This window comes from Bombyx mandarina, chromosome 25, assembly GCF_030267445.1.
Source record: "Bombyx mandarina strain Sakado chromosome 25, ASM3026744v2".
Taxonomy (NCBI): Eukaryota; Metazoa; Arthropoda; class Insecta; order Lepidoptera; family Bombycidae; genus Bombyx; species Bombyx mandarina.
The window spans coordinates 8,553,962-8,572,616 of record NC_143231.1 but is presented as its reverse complement, the minus strand read 5'-3'; the positions used below and the strand labels follow the sequence as shown (position 1 = coordinate 8,572,616).

General features: G+C 36.6%; 1 protein-coding gene across 8 annotated transcripts in view; it reads right to left on the bottom strand.

The window, feature by feature from the left end:
• The window catches only part of Epp (Ecdysteroid phosphate phosphatase), a 26,021-nt gene extending 7,366 nt beyond the window's left edge, over positions 1-18,655 (bottom strand). The window contains exons 1-9 of one of the 8 annotated variants that reach the window (XM_089738474.1): positions 18,568-18,655; positions 17,514-17,754; positions 16,451-16,646; positions 16,143-16,232; positions 13,551-13,723; positions 11,534-11,672; positions 5,528-5,620; positions 5,351-5,377; positions 912-1,091 (exon numbers count right to left, since the gene is read on the bottom strand). In XM_089738474.1, the coding sequence (XP_089594600.1) occupies positions 912-1,091; positions 5,351-5,377; positions 5,528-5,620; positions 11,534-11,672; positions 13,551-13,723; positions 16,143-16,232; positions 16,451-16,532 (784 nt within the window). In that variant the 5' untranslated portion in view covers positions 16,533-16,646; positions 17,514-17,754; positions 18,568-18,655. Of the gene's footprint in view, positions 1-911; positions 1,092-5,350; positions 5,378-5,527; positions 5,621-11,533; positions 11,673-13,550; positions 13,724-14,009; positions 15,127-16,142; positions 16,233-16,450; positions 16,647-17,513; positions 17,755-17,919; positions 18,202-18,567 lie in introns of those variants that run through there. The other 7 variants (XM_089738471.1, XM_089738472.1, XM_028184976.2 and 4 more) reach the window with 7 other exon arrangements.

Below are 18,655 nucleotides of genomic sequence, written 5' to 3'. Positions count from 1 at the left end.
TTCCGAAGGGACATTTTACTCCGCTTACAGATCATGGGATAGAGTCTGCCGAGAATAAATGTGGCACGGTCGCGGACTGTTTTTATATGCGGGCGGAATGTCACGGATGCATCCAGGGTGACTCCCAGGTACTTCACCTTCCTGGCCCAGGGTATAGGTTGGCCGAAGAGGGTGATCGGGTTAATAGGTCGTATGGGCGTACAGGCTTATAATCCTTTGCGTTTTGCGGATCCATTGTCACAATCCGTGCCGATTTTTTTCGAGCAAGGTAATCTTGCATTTTCTGAGCAAGAACTCTTGGATGGAAACTTGGAACAGATGGAATCTTATTAAGAATTAACTTTATTATAAAAATTAAATTATTATTGAATGAACTGGTATTCAGTAATTAGACCACGGAAGTCCATATTGAAAAAGCGAAGAAAAGTGTTTTAAGTTTTATATTCAAATTTGTATAAAAATCTTGAAATAAAAAAAATTATAGCTAGTCAACAGTAAACACAGCTGCGCTATACATATGTTTTCATTCAAACAAGAAACTGTGAAACTTTATCTTTATGAGGTATTTTCATTTTCTTTCTATATTTTTCTAAAGTATTGTACCTCTCAGTCGTAATATTATTACTTAGACTTATATAACTTATGTATTGGCATATTGAAAGAACATCTTTTCAATACAATCAAACTTTAATATTTATAGTTTATTTAATGTTTTGCTGTTAATAAAACATTAACCAGTAATTTTAAATTCAATTTAAAAAATTTCTAGCTATTCCACGTTTTAAATCATGTACTAAATATTTGAAACGTGTCATCTCATTTCGTTATCATTACGTTTGTCATGGATGATGTTTGCAGATGAATGAATACCTTTTTTTTTCCCGGCCTAGAAAAAAAATATGAATGAATACCTTGCGTTATGGTGAGTATGCTGTCGCTTCTAGAATTCATTACTTCGCTCCAATATTTATCCCATTCCTGGTACGTTTCCTCGGACTTCTTGTATGCCAGATCGGCGGCGTCTTCGTGAGGATATGTCGCGGCCATCTCACTATCGGTGTTCGAACCCGATTCAGATTTACAATCCGAGCCTAACACGAGACACAAAACTATAAAATATACTGTTAATACAATCATGTCTGTTTTAGTTTGACGTCCGTTCAAATGGCTATAAACGCACATATGTACTTATATCAATAAACGTTAGGTGATTTAGTTGTCTTTATAAACGTCGCAGAGAAGACAGTGTCGGGTTTAGTGGGGGCTGTGGGGGTTCACCGCACGCTCGACCCGTCTCGCTTTCCAGAGAACGTTGCCGCTCAAAATTAGAACAATGATCTTTTTATTACATTTATTATCTTTATAATGTAATGCTTTTATAATCTTTATATATAAAAATGAATTGCTGTTTGTTAGTCTCGCTAAAACTCGAGAACGGCTGGACCGATTTGGCTAATTTTGGTCTTGAAATATTTGTAGAAGTCAAGAGAAGGTTTAAAAGGTAGATAAATATAAAAATGCTCGAAATTAAATAAAAATAACAATTTTTATTGTTCCTTTGATGTGTCCCCGTCGGACGGATTCCTTTTGTTTGTTTTAAGTTTATTTTATACCAAAGTTTAGGTCTTTTATTTATCGATTGAGGCACTACGAAGTCTGCCGGTTCAGCTAGTAAATGATAATTATTAAGAACTATTATGAAAACATTTATGTTACCAACAATATCGGATAAACTTAACGTTTTTTCATTTCAATCAAAACTTTTAAAAAAAATGTAATAAAATAATTTACTAAGAAGGGTAAACTAGATGATCATGGGTAAACTCAAAATCGGGCGGATATCTTAGACCTTAGGATGTAAGATTGAAGCCTCAAATTGCATTGACAGTATTGGAGTCCCAGCGGAAACAGAAACAGCTCAATAGCAACAATGAAATTTATTAAACTGACATGTATTTAATACGAAATTCAGATCTGAACCTTAGTACGTCTATATGCACTTTAATAGCTATCTACGTTAGATACGAAAGATGATAAGGGTTCATCAATCTTTAATAAAACGTGTTCAATCGTTTTTAATTAATTGAAATTAATTTAATCTGAGTGAAGATTTCGGACTTTTTATTTGCTCTTGTAGGCAGACGAACACGCGGTCTACATGATGGTGAGCGCGTTGCGCATTGACGTCAGCAGAGCCAAATCCCTGCCTAATGGAAACTACTCTACACAAGACTCGCTTGAAGAAGGACATGTCATAACGCTTGGGAAAGACCGTAGAGGAGAGTTCATTCCAAAGCCAGATGATGGCAGATCCAGTAAAAAATATATCTGGAAACGCACTGTGGATGAACGCATATAAGATCTAGTGGAAGATTTAGCGAAATAAATATTGTTACGCGCTGGGGTTCGAGATAAATAAAAATTCTACCGAAGTACAAATTTAAACTGCATTAACACTTAGGACACTTAACGAACACTTTAAAATTCTCAATTCACTTCTTCCGCTTTGCTTTAGGTGATCCGTTCGCTGTTTCGCTTCGGGTAAATTCGATTAACTGCCTTCGTGACATCCCTGCAACGCTTTTATATTCGATACGACATCCCTAGAACTATCGAGAACAGTCCTCACAAGTCGAATATTTTCGATATGCGCCATTTGACAATAGATGGCGTTGTACTTCTCGAGCGTTTTCGACTTTACTAGATCTTTTGATATTCGTTCCTGCTATTCGACGCTAGATGGCGTTACTCTTACCGGCGTAACAATATATTTATTAGGAAGAGCGAGTTCGTCGGTGAATATATTATTATTTTTGTTAATCTGCAATTATAGTGAATCTTTTGTCTGCACTACACGAAGTGTAAGGTTTGTCTAGAAGCGTCCAGTTGTTAACATTCAAATGTTTATAGCCATTATTGCGTGTACCGCCCTGCCTATTTCTGTCGTGAAGCAGTAATGCGTTTTGGTTTGAAGGGTGGGGCAGCCGTTGTAACTATACTTGAGACCTTAGAACTTATATCTCAAGGTGGGTGGCGCATTTACGTTGCAGATGTCTGTGGGCTCCAGTAACCACTTAACACCATGTGGGCTGTGAGCTCGTCTACCCATCTAAGCAATAAAAAAAATACTAACATGGTTAGTCAAATAAAGGCCTGTCTAAAATTTCGCTGGTATATTATTATTTATATGAGCGAGAAAAATGATAAATAAATAAAATAAAATAAAAATATTTTATTAAACATGATGACACGATTTATTATTTAATAACATTGCAATTAAAATTCTTAACTCAGGGTCAATGAACGAAATGTTTATCAGCTGATTTAATGTTTTTTTTTCTTAATTGAAATTGTTTATCTAAATGAATATTGCTTTGGTGGTTCAACGGGCTAAAGAGGCCTACTTGGCTACCGGAGCCCAAGTCTTCCATTACGGGCCCAAGTTCACAGATCGCAAGATCACAGAGCTGTCTCGGCTAGAGATATTTATGGGCCAAGATATTACGATACAAACAGGCAGGTTGTCATAATATAATTTTGAGCTATATGAAAAAAAAATCACATTCAGGTTGCGGATTCTTGACTTTGACAACCCTATTCCATAAGAAAAAACGGATGCGTACGTGTTTATTACGAACAACCAAACATTCATATTTTATTAACAGAGTTCAAAGGACAAACCCGAAATCCATACAAACTTGGGCCTGGCGTTACAGTGCTAGAATTTGGGCATAAGTTACAATAGCTAAGAAGGTTTCATGAGCCCAATTTTCAGGTCTCCCAGCAATGGCCAAATTGGTAAAATCAGACAATGTTTACATTTTAGGTTATGTTTATTGTTCGAGATATTTTAATAAAACGATACTTTTGAGGCTGTTTCCTACTAAAGATGAGTAATTTTTTATGAAACCTGTTGCAGCAACAGGTTGCTTTAAAATAAAAATGGAACCTGTTACGAGAAATCGCGCGTTAGGTTGTTTACGAAAACAAACGAAAGCCAAAAATTAAAAACAACGTAATGCGAAACGCGCTGCGCACGAAATGATTTTTTAAGGGATTTTATGACCTGGTAACTAAGACCTTTAGGTCAGTCTTATTTTAATTTTTATGAAAACTTTTTTATATGAAATACTATATTTATATGATAACTTTTTTTTATAAAATATAAATCATTACGTGCTCCCATATTATCTCATCACATTTAATTTAATTTTATTTCATGCCTTTTTTATTTTAATTTTTTATAGGTTAGATACCCATCGACGAGCTCACAGCTCACCTGATGTTAAGTGGTTACTAGAGCTCATAGACATCTACAACGTAAATGCGCCACCCACCTTGAGATATAAGTTCTAAGGTCTCAGTATAGTTACAACGGCTGCCCCGCCCTTCAAACCGAAACGCATTACTGCTTTACGGCAAAAATAGGCGGGCGGGAGGCGCGGACTCAAAAGAGATCCTACCACCAGTAAAATTATTAATATAACTACACCATAGAAAAACTCAAAGTACCAAATCGACTTTTTCATGTTATATTTAAGATTGCCAGTTGAAAATATTTTGAATTGCCGCAGTTGCCGACATGATTTCGTGTCATAACTAAATGGCACAGTTATTTATTTCTTTTAATGATTTTTGTTAGTAGATTTTGGTGCTTTACGTTACGTTATTCAATGAGATTAAGTTTATATTCTGGCCAGCGAATCATGGCACAACTAAATAGCAGCAATCCAAAATATCTTCAGTTGGCAACATTAAAGATAACATAATACGATTTGATACATTTGTGTTTTTCTATGGCATAGTCACATTAATATAAAAATGCAAAACTACCCTTTCATGCTATATTTGATGTTGTCAGTTGTAGATATTTTGAATTACCGCCATTGTAAGTAGTTGTGTCACGATTCGATGGCCATACTCTATTTACATTGATTAAAATACCTATAAAAACAGTCATTTATCCTAAAGCAAAAGAGTATTCATTATTTTTTACACTTGATTTCCACTAAATCGATCCTATTTTATGGATGCTCTAATTCGAATCCGCGCGTTTGTGGAGCTAGTTACGTATATTGAAATAAGTGTTGCAGATGTTTACAAAGATTGTTTAAAACAAAAAATTGAATTCAACTTATTTTCTACACTTGGCCATTGTCAATGAAGCTAAGATTTCAATAGGTTAATCAAGCAAAATAGACGAATTTTTTGGTACATATCCCATTCGTGTAACGCTTAGGCCCAAAATGGGGTTTCTCCTTTATGAGTTTACTATTCAATTCTGTTAACCGGTTTCCATATTTATCATCAGATCAGCTCACCGTGACACATGATAATTTTATGAATATACCTAATAAAATATTGTTTGCTTCCAACGCTTGAAAAAAAATTTAATTATAAATCTACAGCATTTAAAAACATTCTAAACGAAATAGCAACTAGAAAGACATAGAATACTGTTATATAAAATTCAGTTTAAGTCTGAAACAAATATAGTTTGATATCTAAAATCTTTAAAGAAACTCACAGTTGTTTCCAAGTGAGACTGCCTTATGTAATGTCCACGCGTCAGTTTCCGCGGTGCGTAGCGTATACACAGCAGGTAGATACCCGTTTAAGCCTTAAAAAAACAATTGATTATGAACTAAAAAAGGTCTTGCCACAGTGTAAAATAAACAGTCATCTCGATCGAATGAAGAACGTTATTTAGGACAAGGAAATGACATCTATTGACATGATATTTGACAACGACATTTGACCAACGACAAATACAGCTGTCATTTGATACATATATTGGATCTATAAAACTAGATTATGAAGATTTTCAGTATTACAATTTATGGCCAGAAACTGTTTCCGTTTTTTTCAGGTTCATTTCAAAATTATATTGTAATACAGCAAAAGCTCATTATTCGCGCTTCCTTAATTCCTGTTTTGACTATTCACACATTATAAAAATGCGACCAAATTCCTATATTCGCGGCTTAAGATTTCTTTACTCGCAGATCTAATTGGTACATCGGTACATACACATTTATAAAAAGGATTCCAATATTGTAGGTAACTAACCGCATATCCTTTGTAAACGCGTCGTCAAATGGACTAATAAAAAAAAGTCAAATACACCTTATTACAACTACGCCTAAAGTATGTTTTTATTTTGTTACCAAGGAACGTATCACCCTATAACCCGATATGTTTATACAATCTTAAATAATTTTAGAATCGATAAATCGTATCAAATTGACAGATATTTTCGTGATTTGTGACATTGACTTTGGACCGTGACAGTCACGCAGTGCGTGGATTATCTAACAATTCGGAAAACATTCATAGAAAAGTAGATCCACTAGATTAGATACTATCAATAAATATTGTGTGTTTGTAATTTCATAATCTGCACGGTGTACGATAACATTTGAGCACAGATAACGTCAGAAGCTGTCAGTAAATAAATATTTCATGACATTTTACCAGCCCCAATTTAAACATACCTAGAGTTTTACTTCATCCGCTGTTAATTATCCGCTCATTGGCCTAAAGAGGCTCAAAATAAATCATAACCGTAATAGTATTTTTGTAATTTACAAATGATAAATAGCTTTGTTTGTTTGTTTTTAAGACTGATATCCGAAGGTCAGTATTATTAAATTTCAATAAGCTTCGTTAATAGTTTGAATACTGATGACCATGTACCTGTGTATCCATTTCAAGTATTAGGTACCTAGAAATCAGAATGTGAAGATTGGATCTTCACACTTTTATTTAATGGCTGCATCACGTCATTTCGGATCCTCCCGATCCACTAACGGTGCTTTTAGGTACCTCAAGCACCGGAGAATAGCCTATCAAGGCTATCAGCTTAGGTAGAAAAAAAAAAAGGAAAAAAAAGGCTGCATAGAAGTGATCGCTTCTACTTTTAACAACGCTAATTGCATTTCTCTATGCGCAGATATCAAAACATACACTTTCGAATCTCTTATAAATACTAAACGATAACAGTTCGATTAATTAATTTTCTTTGTTCCAATAATAGAGTCCGTGAACTTTGGGAACAATAACAGCGTCTTAACTTGAGCTACGGAAAGGTTCGTTGAAGTTCATGTTTGCATTTCAGAATAATAAATAATCTTGTAAGTTCTTTCGTAAGATCCTTCGTCGCCAAATTCGCTCACTTATAACACATTTTTAAATATTTTAATGTAACTAACATAAAAGTTTTCGATTGAATTATTAATTTTTGTTGTTTTATGTTAAATTATGTATTATTTATTTATTTAAATGGACTATTTATAAGTCGAAGATGCTACTCACGGCTGAAGGCGGCACGTGTGTCCCTAAAAGTATCACAAGCACAACTGACCTTCCAAATTCAAGTTCAACAATCGAAGCAACGCTCTCGTGTTACTCAGCATTTTTCACGTGACCCTGATGTACTATCGCCGACTGACGCCGACACACAACGCTTTTAGAAAGACGTACCTTCTTAGAATAACTTAACGTTATTGTATTGTTAAATTTAAATAACAATAAAAAAAAAAAAAAACGAATGCAAACACATATTACGCATACATCACTAAAGCTTAGACGCTTCGATTTTTACATTAGAATAAACAATAGTAGCAAAAATGTCGTTATGCACTAATTCTATGTATCGCAGTACGCCGGTAGCGATTAGCAACTACGAAACATTAATGGCATTAAAACGTTATCAGCACTGACTAGGTTAGAATTTCAAAAAGGGAAAAATAAAATCCTACGTCTGAAATACAATTACGATTGTAAACATTGAAATGAAGTATTTTTAACGTTGGCTTTTTCAAGAACGTAACAAAACGTTTATTAGGCTTCTCCGTTCTTGAGTTACCTACAAGTACAGTCAAACCTGGATAAGCGAGAGTTCAAGGGAGCACAATCTCATTCTCGCTTATAGAGGTTTCTCACTAACCCGAGTTTCTCGCTAATGCTCCCTCTGAATTTCGATTCGCGATTTTCCGCATTCAAATGCATTCACTATTTTAAGTTTATGACTTTAATGACAGTACTTTAATTTTCCGTTTTTACATGATGCAGAACAGAACTTTCCTTCGCAATTGATTAACAATAAACTGTTTTTTTTTTTTTTTTTTTCCTCCCTAAGCTGAGAGCCTTGAGAGGCTATATCAGCGTAACCCTAACTTTTGTAGGTGAGCTCACGGGGCTCAAACCTGATGAAGTTGCTAACACGAACCCTAGTAAGAGTCGTGCTTCGCAGAATCTACCACCGGATCGGAAACGCGACCCACTGAGAAGATCCGGCGAGAAACTCAGTGGGCTGTGTCTGGTGACCGGTGCTTGAAGCACCTAGAAGCACCGTTAGTGGATCGGGAGGATCCGAGATGACGTGTTTTGGGCGACGTCGACTGCTTTCCATTCTGTCCGCAGGATCGGGAATGTAGTTACCGGCGGCCACGATGAGAGGGTTCTCGTGTCGTGCCGTTTTATCGAAGTGGCGCATCGACGCCGACTGCATATACTTACTGGTGGACTCTAAGTCCAGGTCGTCATGGAGGTCGACGTTCCTGACGAACCACGGGGCTCCGACGGCTATCCTGCAAAAACGGGATTGAATAATTTGGAATGACTTTAAGTGAGTGCGGGCCGCGTGAGCGAACACTACACTTGCATAGGTCATGACGGGGCGTATGCAAGTTTTGTAGAGTGTCACCTTATTTCTAAGGGACATTTTACTTCGCCTACATATCATCGGGTAGAAACGTCCTAGAATGAAGGCGGCACGGTCGCGTACCGTCTTGATGTGAGGGCGGAATGTCATCCTACTGTCGAGGGTGACGCCTAAATATTTGACCTTCGGGGCCCACGGTATGGGCTGGTCGAACATCGTGATTGGGCGAATGGCGGGAGCGGAGGTGTTGACGCGCCTAGTCGGGAGGGGGATGCTCAGCGTGGTGTTCGGAGGGCGACCCCTTTTGAAGAGCACCGCTGTGCTTTTCGTGGGGTTGATGTCGATTAAACTGAGTAAGTTCGACAAACAGGACGGTACACAGGCACACGTGTCGATTCGAAAATAATGCGATAAAAGAATACGATAAAATAACAACGTTATTTAGTTCCACGAAATAGAATAGGTTCAATATTCACGAGAAAACCATACAAAAACAATGATAAGAAGTTCCACGAAAGTTAAAAATGAGTCATAAAATAGGAGATGTTAAATTTGTAATTTGTTTTGTCATTTGTTCCTCCTAAATAATATAAATAAATAAATAAAGCTCGGCTGTCGCTTATAGAGGTATAGATATGTAGCAGTCTCACTTACGGAGGTCCATGAGGAAAAAACGACTCTCTCTTACAGAGGTTTCTGTTTCTCGCTAATAGAGGTTTTGGGAGCTTAAAATGACGGGTCCTTGCTATTACTCTCACTTATAGAGTTTTCTTACTTATCCAGTTCTCACTTACCCAGGTTTGACTGTATATTAATAATAATAAACAGGGCATTGTCAATGCACTTTACGAGTATACTTAAGCGTGTCTGTCAATGCGGTTTTGTATTTCGACTAGAGTAGGTACGTAATCAAAATGTTTTTTGTAACGAATACATAATTAAATAAGCAATTTTATTATTTCTTTCGAATGGGTCAAGCCTATAGTGTAAATTTCATTAATTGACAATGTTTATTATACATAGTTAAAATGTCACTGAGACAATTTATTCGAAGTGTAATGTTTACAAATTATGTAGGTAATACATATGTGTAATTTGTGAATAGAAGATAAAACGAATTTTAAAGTCATCAAGGCACGAATGTTTTTTAATAACATAATATCTAAAAGTAGACAGAGCAACCCACTTAGTTTCTCAGCGGGTCCCGTCATGACTTACGCGAGTGTGGTGTTCGCTCACGCGGCCCGCACACACATAGACACCCTCCAATCTCTACAATCCCGCTTTTGCAGGCTAGCCGTCGGAGCTCCGTGGTTCGTGAGGAACGTTGACCTACACGACGACCTGGGCCTCGAATCTATCCAGAAATACATGAAGTCAGCGTCGGAACGGTACTTCGATAAGGCTATGCGTCATGATAATCGCCTTATCGTTGCCGCCGCTGACTACTCCCCGAATCCTGATCACGCAGAAGCCAGTTACCGTCGACGCCCTAGACAAGTCCTTACGGATCCATCAGATCCAATAACCTTTGTATTAGACGCCTTCAGCTCTAACACTAGGAGCAGGCTTAGGGACCTCGGTAACCGTACTCGTCGAACTCGACAAAGAGTTCGCCGTGAAACCTAACCCATGAATCAGCTCGCTGAGTTTCTCGCCGGATCTTCTCAGCGGGTCGTGATTCCGATCCGGTAGTAGATTCATTCGCGAAGCAGCTACTCTTGAGCTGTTAGGTCTCCTTCGGAGGCGCTCGGGTAGCTGTTAGCAAATCCCACCCCTCCTGGCTGAGGCTTTGCTCGCCCACCTGTCCTGGTGAAACTGGAAAGGCCTCCGGGCCACCAGTAATCCTTCAATCATAAAAAATAAATAAAAAAATTAATAAATAAAGTTTCTCAGCGGATCTTTTCAGTGCGTGGCGATTCCGATCCGGTAGCAGATTCAACGAAGCGCTGCTCTTGCAATTGCTAACATTAGCTTAGTTTTTTTTTTATTTTTTTTTATTGCTTAGATGGGTGGAGTGGAGTGTGAGCTCACAGCCCATCTGGTGTTAAGTGGTTTCCGGAGCCCAGAGACGACGTAAATGCGCCACCCACCTTGAGATATAAGTTCTAAGGTCTCAAATATAGTTACAACGGCTGCCCCACTCTTCAAATTCGCGCGACCTCGTCTTGTACTTTTCTGCCCAATTCGCGCGACCTCGTCTTGTACTTTTCTGCCCAATTCGCGGGATCACATCTTGTACTTTTTAGGCATTTAAACTAATTATTTTTCCCTACCAATCTCAGGTGGCCTAAGGGGCTATTTCAGGTACGGTCAGACTGATAGATGAGCTCACGAGTTCAACCTGAGAGAATTGATAACACTAGCCCTAGCAAGAGCAGTGCTTCGCCAATGAACAAATTGATAGTAAAACAAAACCATTATAAAACACAATCTTTATGGATTACTAGCTGTACCCGTCCGCTTCGCTGGGCATTTAAAATTAACATTATTATTTCTCACCCCCACAAAGATTCACATCATTAACGCCCCCGCAACTGGTGTAGGGAGTCCAACGCTCATATAAATATTAGCCTATCCATTAAGTACATGTATTTTCTACATGGATACCAAGTTGCAAGTCAATCGGATGCGTGGTTCAGTAGTTATAACGGAACATCCGTAAAAACAACTGCAGATTTATATATTAGTATAGATATAGATTCTATTAGTAACGCCAATTAATTTAAACTTCTTTTACGATTTAATAACGCGTCATTATATTACTTCTGACGTTTTGAATACTTAACAATTTTCGTGGTCACGGGACTTACTACTTATCATGTCTACTGAAAACAAAAAAAAACGAACATTTCAGGATTTTCTTACCAGTGAGCCATGAAGTACCATGGACCCATCCGTCTGGAGAAATATCGAACTCCTTCTCCTCTATATAAATGTAATCACCGAGCACCAATTCTAGTTCATCGCTGGCTTGAGGCGAATAACCTTGAGTCACTTTGTACACCTATGGAGAAAATGGTATTCTTTAATGGCGAGACGAACTGGTCAACATTTCATCTACCAGCGCATACTTATCATATTAATCGTTTGTATTCTTTTGTAAAATTTACACATTTCAACATTATCAAACTATCAGAAGTTTTTAAGAATATGCATGTAATTTTTTCTTCACTATTTACTTCTAGCTATTTTTAGACTTTTACAAGAACGGTAATTTATTATTTCTTTTATCTATTTAAATTTTGTGTGCTACGTTGTGTGCTAAGCCTACACCTTACATTCGATATTATTTACAAGAATATATAAAGTTGAGTTTGTTTTAAAATCATTATATGTATACCTAATGTAGCATATTTCACTGTCGTCGCAGAATTCTTTTTTACTAAGATTAATATTCTATGCTCATACATAACAAAACATCAAATATTCTTGAATACTTTATCATGGAATAATTTGTATAAAGTAAATATAAATTTCAATCAATTTTCTAATTAGTTAAAAATAAACATTAAGTAGCAAAACAATTAAGGAACAAAGAAAAGTTTTGTTATTCTCTCGATTGTACTATCTACTATCATTTTGTATGTAATGTAATTAAGATATTTATTTAGTTTTAATTAACATTTGTATTTAAATTATTCAATTAATATCGGGAAATTTTAAATACGGTACTGTCACGTTATAAATATCGATGTAGAGCTAACAAAACAGTCAAAAAAACATTTCAATTAGAAAGTTATGGGACTGAATCTTAATCTTAGTTTAAGTTTTAGTTTAACACGAGTTTTATTTTTACATATTATCAAAAGATATATGTACATATATTATATTATATTTTACTACAATAACAGTTTCATACAACATTACTCTTATATGATATGTGCGAACTCTTATCGAGTTATAATTTCGCAACATTCACGTGAATTTCATGCCAAAATATTTAGACATCAAAAGATATTTCTGAAAGCTGTGTTTAATATTGGTTACCATAAATATATTTTTGACTTCAACTAAGTTTTTCATTGGATTCATCCAAAGAAAATTTCTTCCCCAGAAAATGTTCGGTAATTTTGTCAAATTGATATGGTAGCCCGAATCATTGAATAAATCAATATTAATTTAATTAAGTAGTTAATAGATAGATTGTTTCAATATTATATATATATATATATATATACACAGCAACGCTGTAGGTACTTCCTACATGATAGACAGTTCTATTTTTTCACTACACATTTATTGCCATGCAGTGTGCTTAGTGCGAGTTTTTTAACGTTCTCGATAACGTAAAAGTTAACCCAATTTTGTATGCAGTTGGAACAGCGTCCCAAACGTCCCTAACGGCAAACGTAGGCAAACGATCCCATTCCATATAAATATGAGCTAACTTTTACGCTATCGAGAACGTTCAAAAACTCGCACTAAGCACACTGGTCACCAGTGTCTTACGTCATAGATAATACATGTGGAGCATTGAAGTAATTATATCGATTTCTGTTACTAAGGCGTCGGAATAATAAGTAGACTCTGGGAAAGACGAATTCGAATATGCTAAGAATGAATCGATTTCTATCGACCTAAAAGACTTTTACATTAAACAAACAAAATAATATAAAGTTGTGCAATCAGGCTTTTAGTAACAGAAATCGACTTAATTCCTTCAGTGCGCCGCGTAGGGCATCAGTGACCTACATGGCAGTCAAAGGGCTAAAGTACCCGCTGATCTGATGATATTATGATGTTATAAACTAGTTCTTTCATTATGAATTTATTGTAACTATAACAGCAAACTCAAACCAGTCGACAATACATTTGATACCGACCTAATATCTCATTTCATACGGCCATATAGAAAGGCATAGTTTGGAATCATCCCGATTACCTGATGATTAGCGAAACGTGGATCCCTCGAATAAAGCCTGAGCTCCCAGCTGGAGTGTTCGACTGGCTGCATCTCCTCCACCAGGCTCTTCAGATCCTCATACGATGATTCCTCAAAATGGTACGCCAGTGTGATATGAAGAGATTTTACGTGCGCTTCCAGGTTTATTGATGCTATTGTTCAAAAATATATATTAAATAAACTTATTCGTTCTTAATGTCATTCAATATTTCTAGTAAGCTTAAATATCTATTTCAAGAAAATACGTATTGGTGATAAGTAAACTACGTTACAATATACGTATGAAATAGAGCTACAGCATTTTTTATTTCAAAAATCAACTACGGCAAATTTTCTAAACACAGCAAACAGAACTAACAGATTCGAAAGAACTAATTGTTATTAAAATAAATGTAGCATATAGGTATATATGTACGTATTATATAAAAGCGCATTTACCTTAGAAGCATTTAGTGTAAGATTAAATTGGCAGGCCGCCACTGAAGAAAAAGGTGGTGTTTTTAGGCTTGAATAAAATAAATACATTTGAATCACGTGCATTGAAATTTTTTAAACTAGACAATTATATTGTTTTATTTCATGCCATGCGACAAACAATATACATAGCAGCAGTTTCATATTAAACAAAGGATAGGTAGATTACATCACATTTCGTTCTTTCCACAATTACAGCCTTAATTTTGGGTTAATTTCTTGCACTTTCCCGTTTTAAAAGTTTGGTGGTAATAGATTTTCAGGTTTTTCAGGTAGGTAAGGCAGAATCTTCGAAAAAGTTATAAGTGTATTTGCCCCAGTAAATGCTAGAACCATTAAGCAACCTGCATGAGGGCTCGCATCCTCCTAACTTCTCTCATTTATTACTAAGCGATTCTAGATTGCAACCGACAACAATTCGTTACATGATGAAGAAGAAGCAATAATCAACATCAATGTAAATGGCTTCACCCACCTTGTGACATGAAATGTCGACGTCATGCCAGCTTACGGAATCCCCAAGGGGCTCTGCAAGTGGATCGCTAGCTTTTTGGATGGGCGGATCATCACGGTCGTTCTAGACGGTGAATGCTCTGATACCATGACCATTAACGCTGGCGTTCCACAAGGTTCGGTGCTCTCCCCCACGCTTTTCATCTTGTATATCAATGACATGCTGTCTATTGATGGCATGCATTGCTATGCGGATGACAGCACGGGGGATGTGCGATATATCGGCCATCAGATTCTCTCACAGAGCGTAGTGCAAGAGAGACATTCAAAACTTGTGTTTGAAGTGGAGAACTCTCTGGGGCGAGCCTCCGAGTGGGGTGAATTAAATTTGGTTCAATTCAACCCGTTGAAGACACAGGTTTGCGCGTTCACTGCGAAGAAGGACCCCTTTGTCATGGCGCCGCAATTCCAAGGTGTATCCCTACAACCTTCCAAGAATATTGGGATACTTGGGCTCGACATTTCGAGCGATGTCCAATTTCGGAGTCATTTGGAGGGCAAAGGCAAGTTGGCGTCAAAAATGCTGGGAGTCCTCAACAGAGCGAAGCGGTACTTTACGCCTGGACAAAGACTTTTGCTTTACAAAGCAAAGCATCGCGTAGAGTACTGCTCCCATTTCTGGGCTGGGGCTCCCAAATACCAGCTACTTCCATTTGATTGATACAGAAAAGAGCCGTTCGGATTGTTGATAATCCCATTCTTACGGATCGATTGGAACCTCTGGGTCTGCGGAGGGACTTCGGTTTCCTCTGTATTTTGTACCGTATGTTCCATGGGGAGTGCTCAGAGGAATTGTTCGAGATGATACCAACATCTCGTTTTTACCATCGAACCTCCCGCCACCGGAGTAAAGTTCATCCATACTACGTGGAGCCACTACGTTCATCCACAGTGCGTTTCCAGAGATCTTTTTTGCCACGTACCATCCGGCTATGGAATGAACTCCCCTCCATGGTGTTTCCCGAGCGCTATGACATGTCCGTCTTTAAACAAGGCTTGTGGAGAGTATTAAACGGTAGGCAGCGGCTTGGCTCTACCCCTGGCATTGCTGACGTCCATGAGCGACGGTAACCACTCACCATCAGGTGAGCCGTGTGCTCATCTGCCTGTAAGGCAATAAACAAAAAAAAAGTACAGAGAATACCTCACCCTTAAAACTGAAAATCATGAACACTTCTGAGGAAGCAATAGACAACATGAAAGTATCTTTCAGAGTGGTCTTAGAGTCCAGTGTCCAACTAGTTATTACTCAAACTTAATTCAGTTTCATTACGCATATTATTATTTTGATTTCCTTCATCATGGAAGTTGTTCGTTAGGTACATACATGCAAATCTTAGTATCAGTATATGTATACACTTTACCGATTAGGCCACGAAAACATTAATATATTTAGTATAGTCAAGACTTATAAATACACTATGCTAAACAAACTTATGACTGTATCAATTTTAATAAAACAAAAATTTATAAATCATCAATGTAATAAAATGCAAATAAGAAACTACTGCTTTGTATTTAGAATAAAAATAGTCACAAAAATGTTATTACATCAAAGCAAGCTGTTAGAATATCCACTCTTACATTTAAGATTCTTTTCTTGTGCCATTGCACACCACGGAAAGCATGTTCCTAATGCATCCAAATGTTCATATGTGTCCACCATTACACCCACTGAAGTAACACAGGCATAATGTCAAATAAATAAAGACTATTTTCTTCATAATCAGATCAGGGTCAAATAAGTCAACAGTACCTAAATTCTAGAAATAACCAGTACATGCTGTTTCTAATAATGGTAATATATATTTAACTATAAAGTTTACATTAAAATAGTGAAAATCTACAATATTTTTTCTTGGATTGATTTCTTCTTTTATAGATATACTTACAAACTGAAGACACTTGCTTGACATATTGCACTGCAATTTTTTTCAAATACTCAGCATGTTCTTCAGAGATAAACAAGCCCATAAAGTTGTGTGATACATAGGGTTCGAGCTTAAGAGTGCATTTAGGTGGGTCACCCACATTCTCGACAACTTGCCGAACTGCTTTTGCTAAATTAAGAGATGTATCATCGGGTGCCTATGGATATTTTTTTACTGTTGCGATTATTTGTTTAGATATATACTATTATTTCATAAGATTTGTTAATAATAAACATTTATCAATCACATCAGTTCTATATCCATCCATTCTTTATAATTATTTGTAATAAATAATAATTACTTGGCATATATGTATGTACAAGGCATAAGCGAAGCATTTCCAAAAACAATGACCATTGATGGTTGTGGTGTCTTCTTTTTTGGATCAATTTATCTATATATTTAATGTGTATAAAATTAATATCCAATATTTGTAGAACCTGACTAAATTTTAAAATTAGCTGCAGAAGTAAAATAGCCATTGTTACAAATGTAACTCATATCTTATGTTTTAGGTGGAGGTGGGGATGAGGATTGACATATTATCTAATTTTTTTTTATTGCTTAGATGGGTGGACAAGCTCACAGCCCACCTGGTTTTAAGTGGTTACTGGAGCCCATAGACATCCACAACGTAAATGCGCCACCCACCTTGAGATATAAGTTCTAAGGTCTCAAGTATAGTTACAACGGCTACCCCACCCTTCAAACCGAAACGCATTACTGCTTCACAGCAGAAATAGGCAGGGTGGTGGTACCCACCCGCGTGGACTCATAAGAGGTCCTCATAATCCTCCTGAAATAATACCTATAGCCCAGTTTCCATTTAACTCTAAAAACTATAACATATATTGTAAATAAATTGTTGGTGGCAAAATATAGTAAATTAAAATAAACCTAAACAATTCAAAGATTTGACAAAAAATAAAATGAGGCTTACATTATTTATAAATGTTTGTTTACAGGGACTATGCATAAATTGATAGAGGGATCAACAGGAATGTATGATATATATTTTTATTACCTTGAAAAAAGATACTAAAGTGATGTGAGGTAAAAAATTATGAGCTCCATTCCAACCACACGTCGACTTAGACTTATCCCAGAATTCTAGGAGTTGTGAGAGTAAAGGTCCTGTAGGACTGGCATAGAAGATATACTCGCGAGGATCATCAGCATCTATATTCGAGTCACTAACGTGTGTCAATAGCCAGTCAGAGGCGAGTTGAACACTGCGGTTACCAGTTGCTGCTAAAGCTTTCAACCTAAACAATTTAAATTATATTGTAGTATTATATTTACTGTGGCCCAATTAAGTTTTGATTTCTTTAAATTTGCTTGTACAATTTATTGTGGTTCCAAACTAGATATTACTACCACTACTACATTTATTACCACATAATATAGACAAAGTGTCGCTACGAACTTACGCTCTTTGCCTTCTAAAACCCATTTGCAAAAGTATTTGCAGTGGAGAAGCATCTTGTTTTGATTTGCTAGCTGAGGTAACTTTTCGTGGAGGCAAATTTGCCATTTTCCCCAGAAATAAGCATTTACATTTAATATTTCTTATAATATTAGTCGTTATCAGAACCGGCATCAAAACAAAGAGAAAATGAGAATTGAACTTTTTGACATTTGACAGTTTAGGTTTGTTAGACTAAACATTGACATTTATCAAAATGTCATTTGACAATCATGGATCTCAAATATTAAGTGTATAATCTGTGATCGTGATCATGATGAAATGATATTTCGATTTTATGATACCAACAACCATCCTTTCAACTAGTTTAGACGCAAACAACATGTTAGACCTGAATCTCACAATCGTATCATGTATTAATATAATCGATTCCGTGAACACAAAATAGACTACCCATGTTAGAAACAGAACTAAGTTCTCTCTGATTGTCAATAGATGGTTCATCGATTTTGATCTGAAACATTATGAAAACGGCCACAATACGACCCGAGGCACGATAAAGTGATTCTCTTACAAGACAATGATGCTCGGGCATACCTTGCGAAAACCGTTAAAATACTTGAAAACATTCAAATGAGATGCCATACCCTACCCGCCATATACTCCAAATGTTGTGTCATCTGATTATTATCTGTTTGAAGGTCTGACTGATTAGCAGTTCTCATATGCCCTGCCCTGGT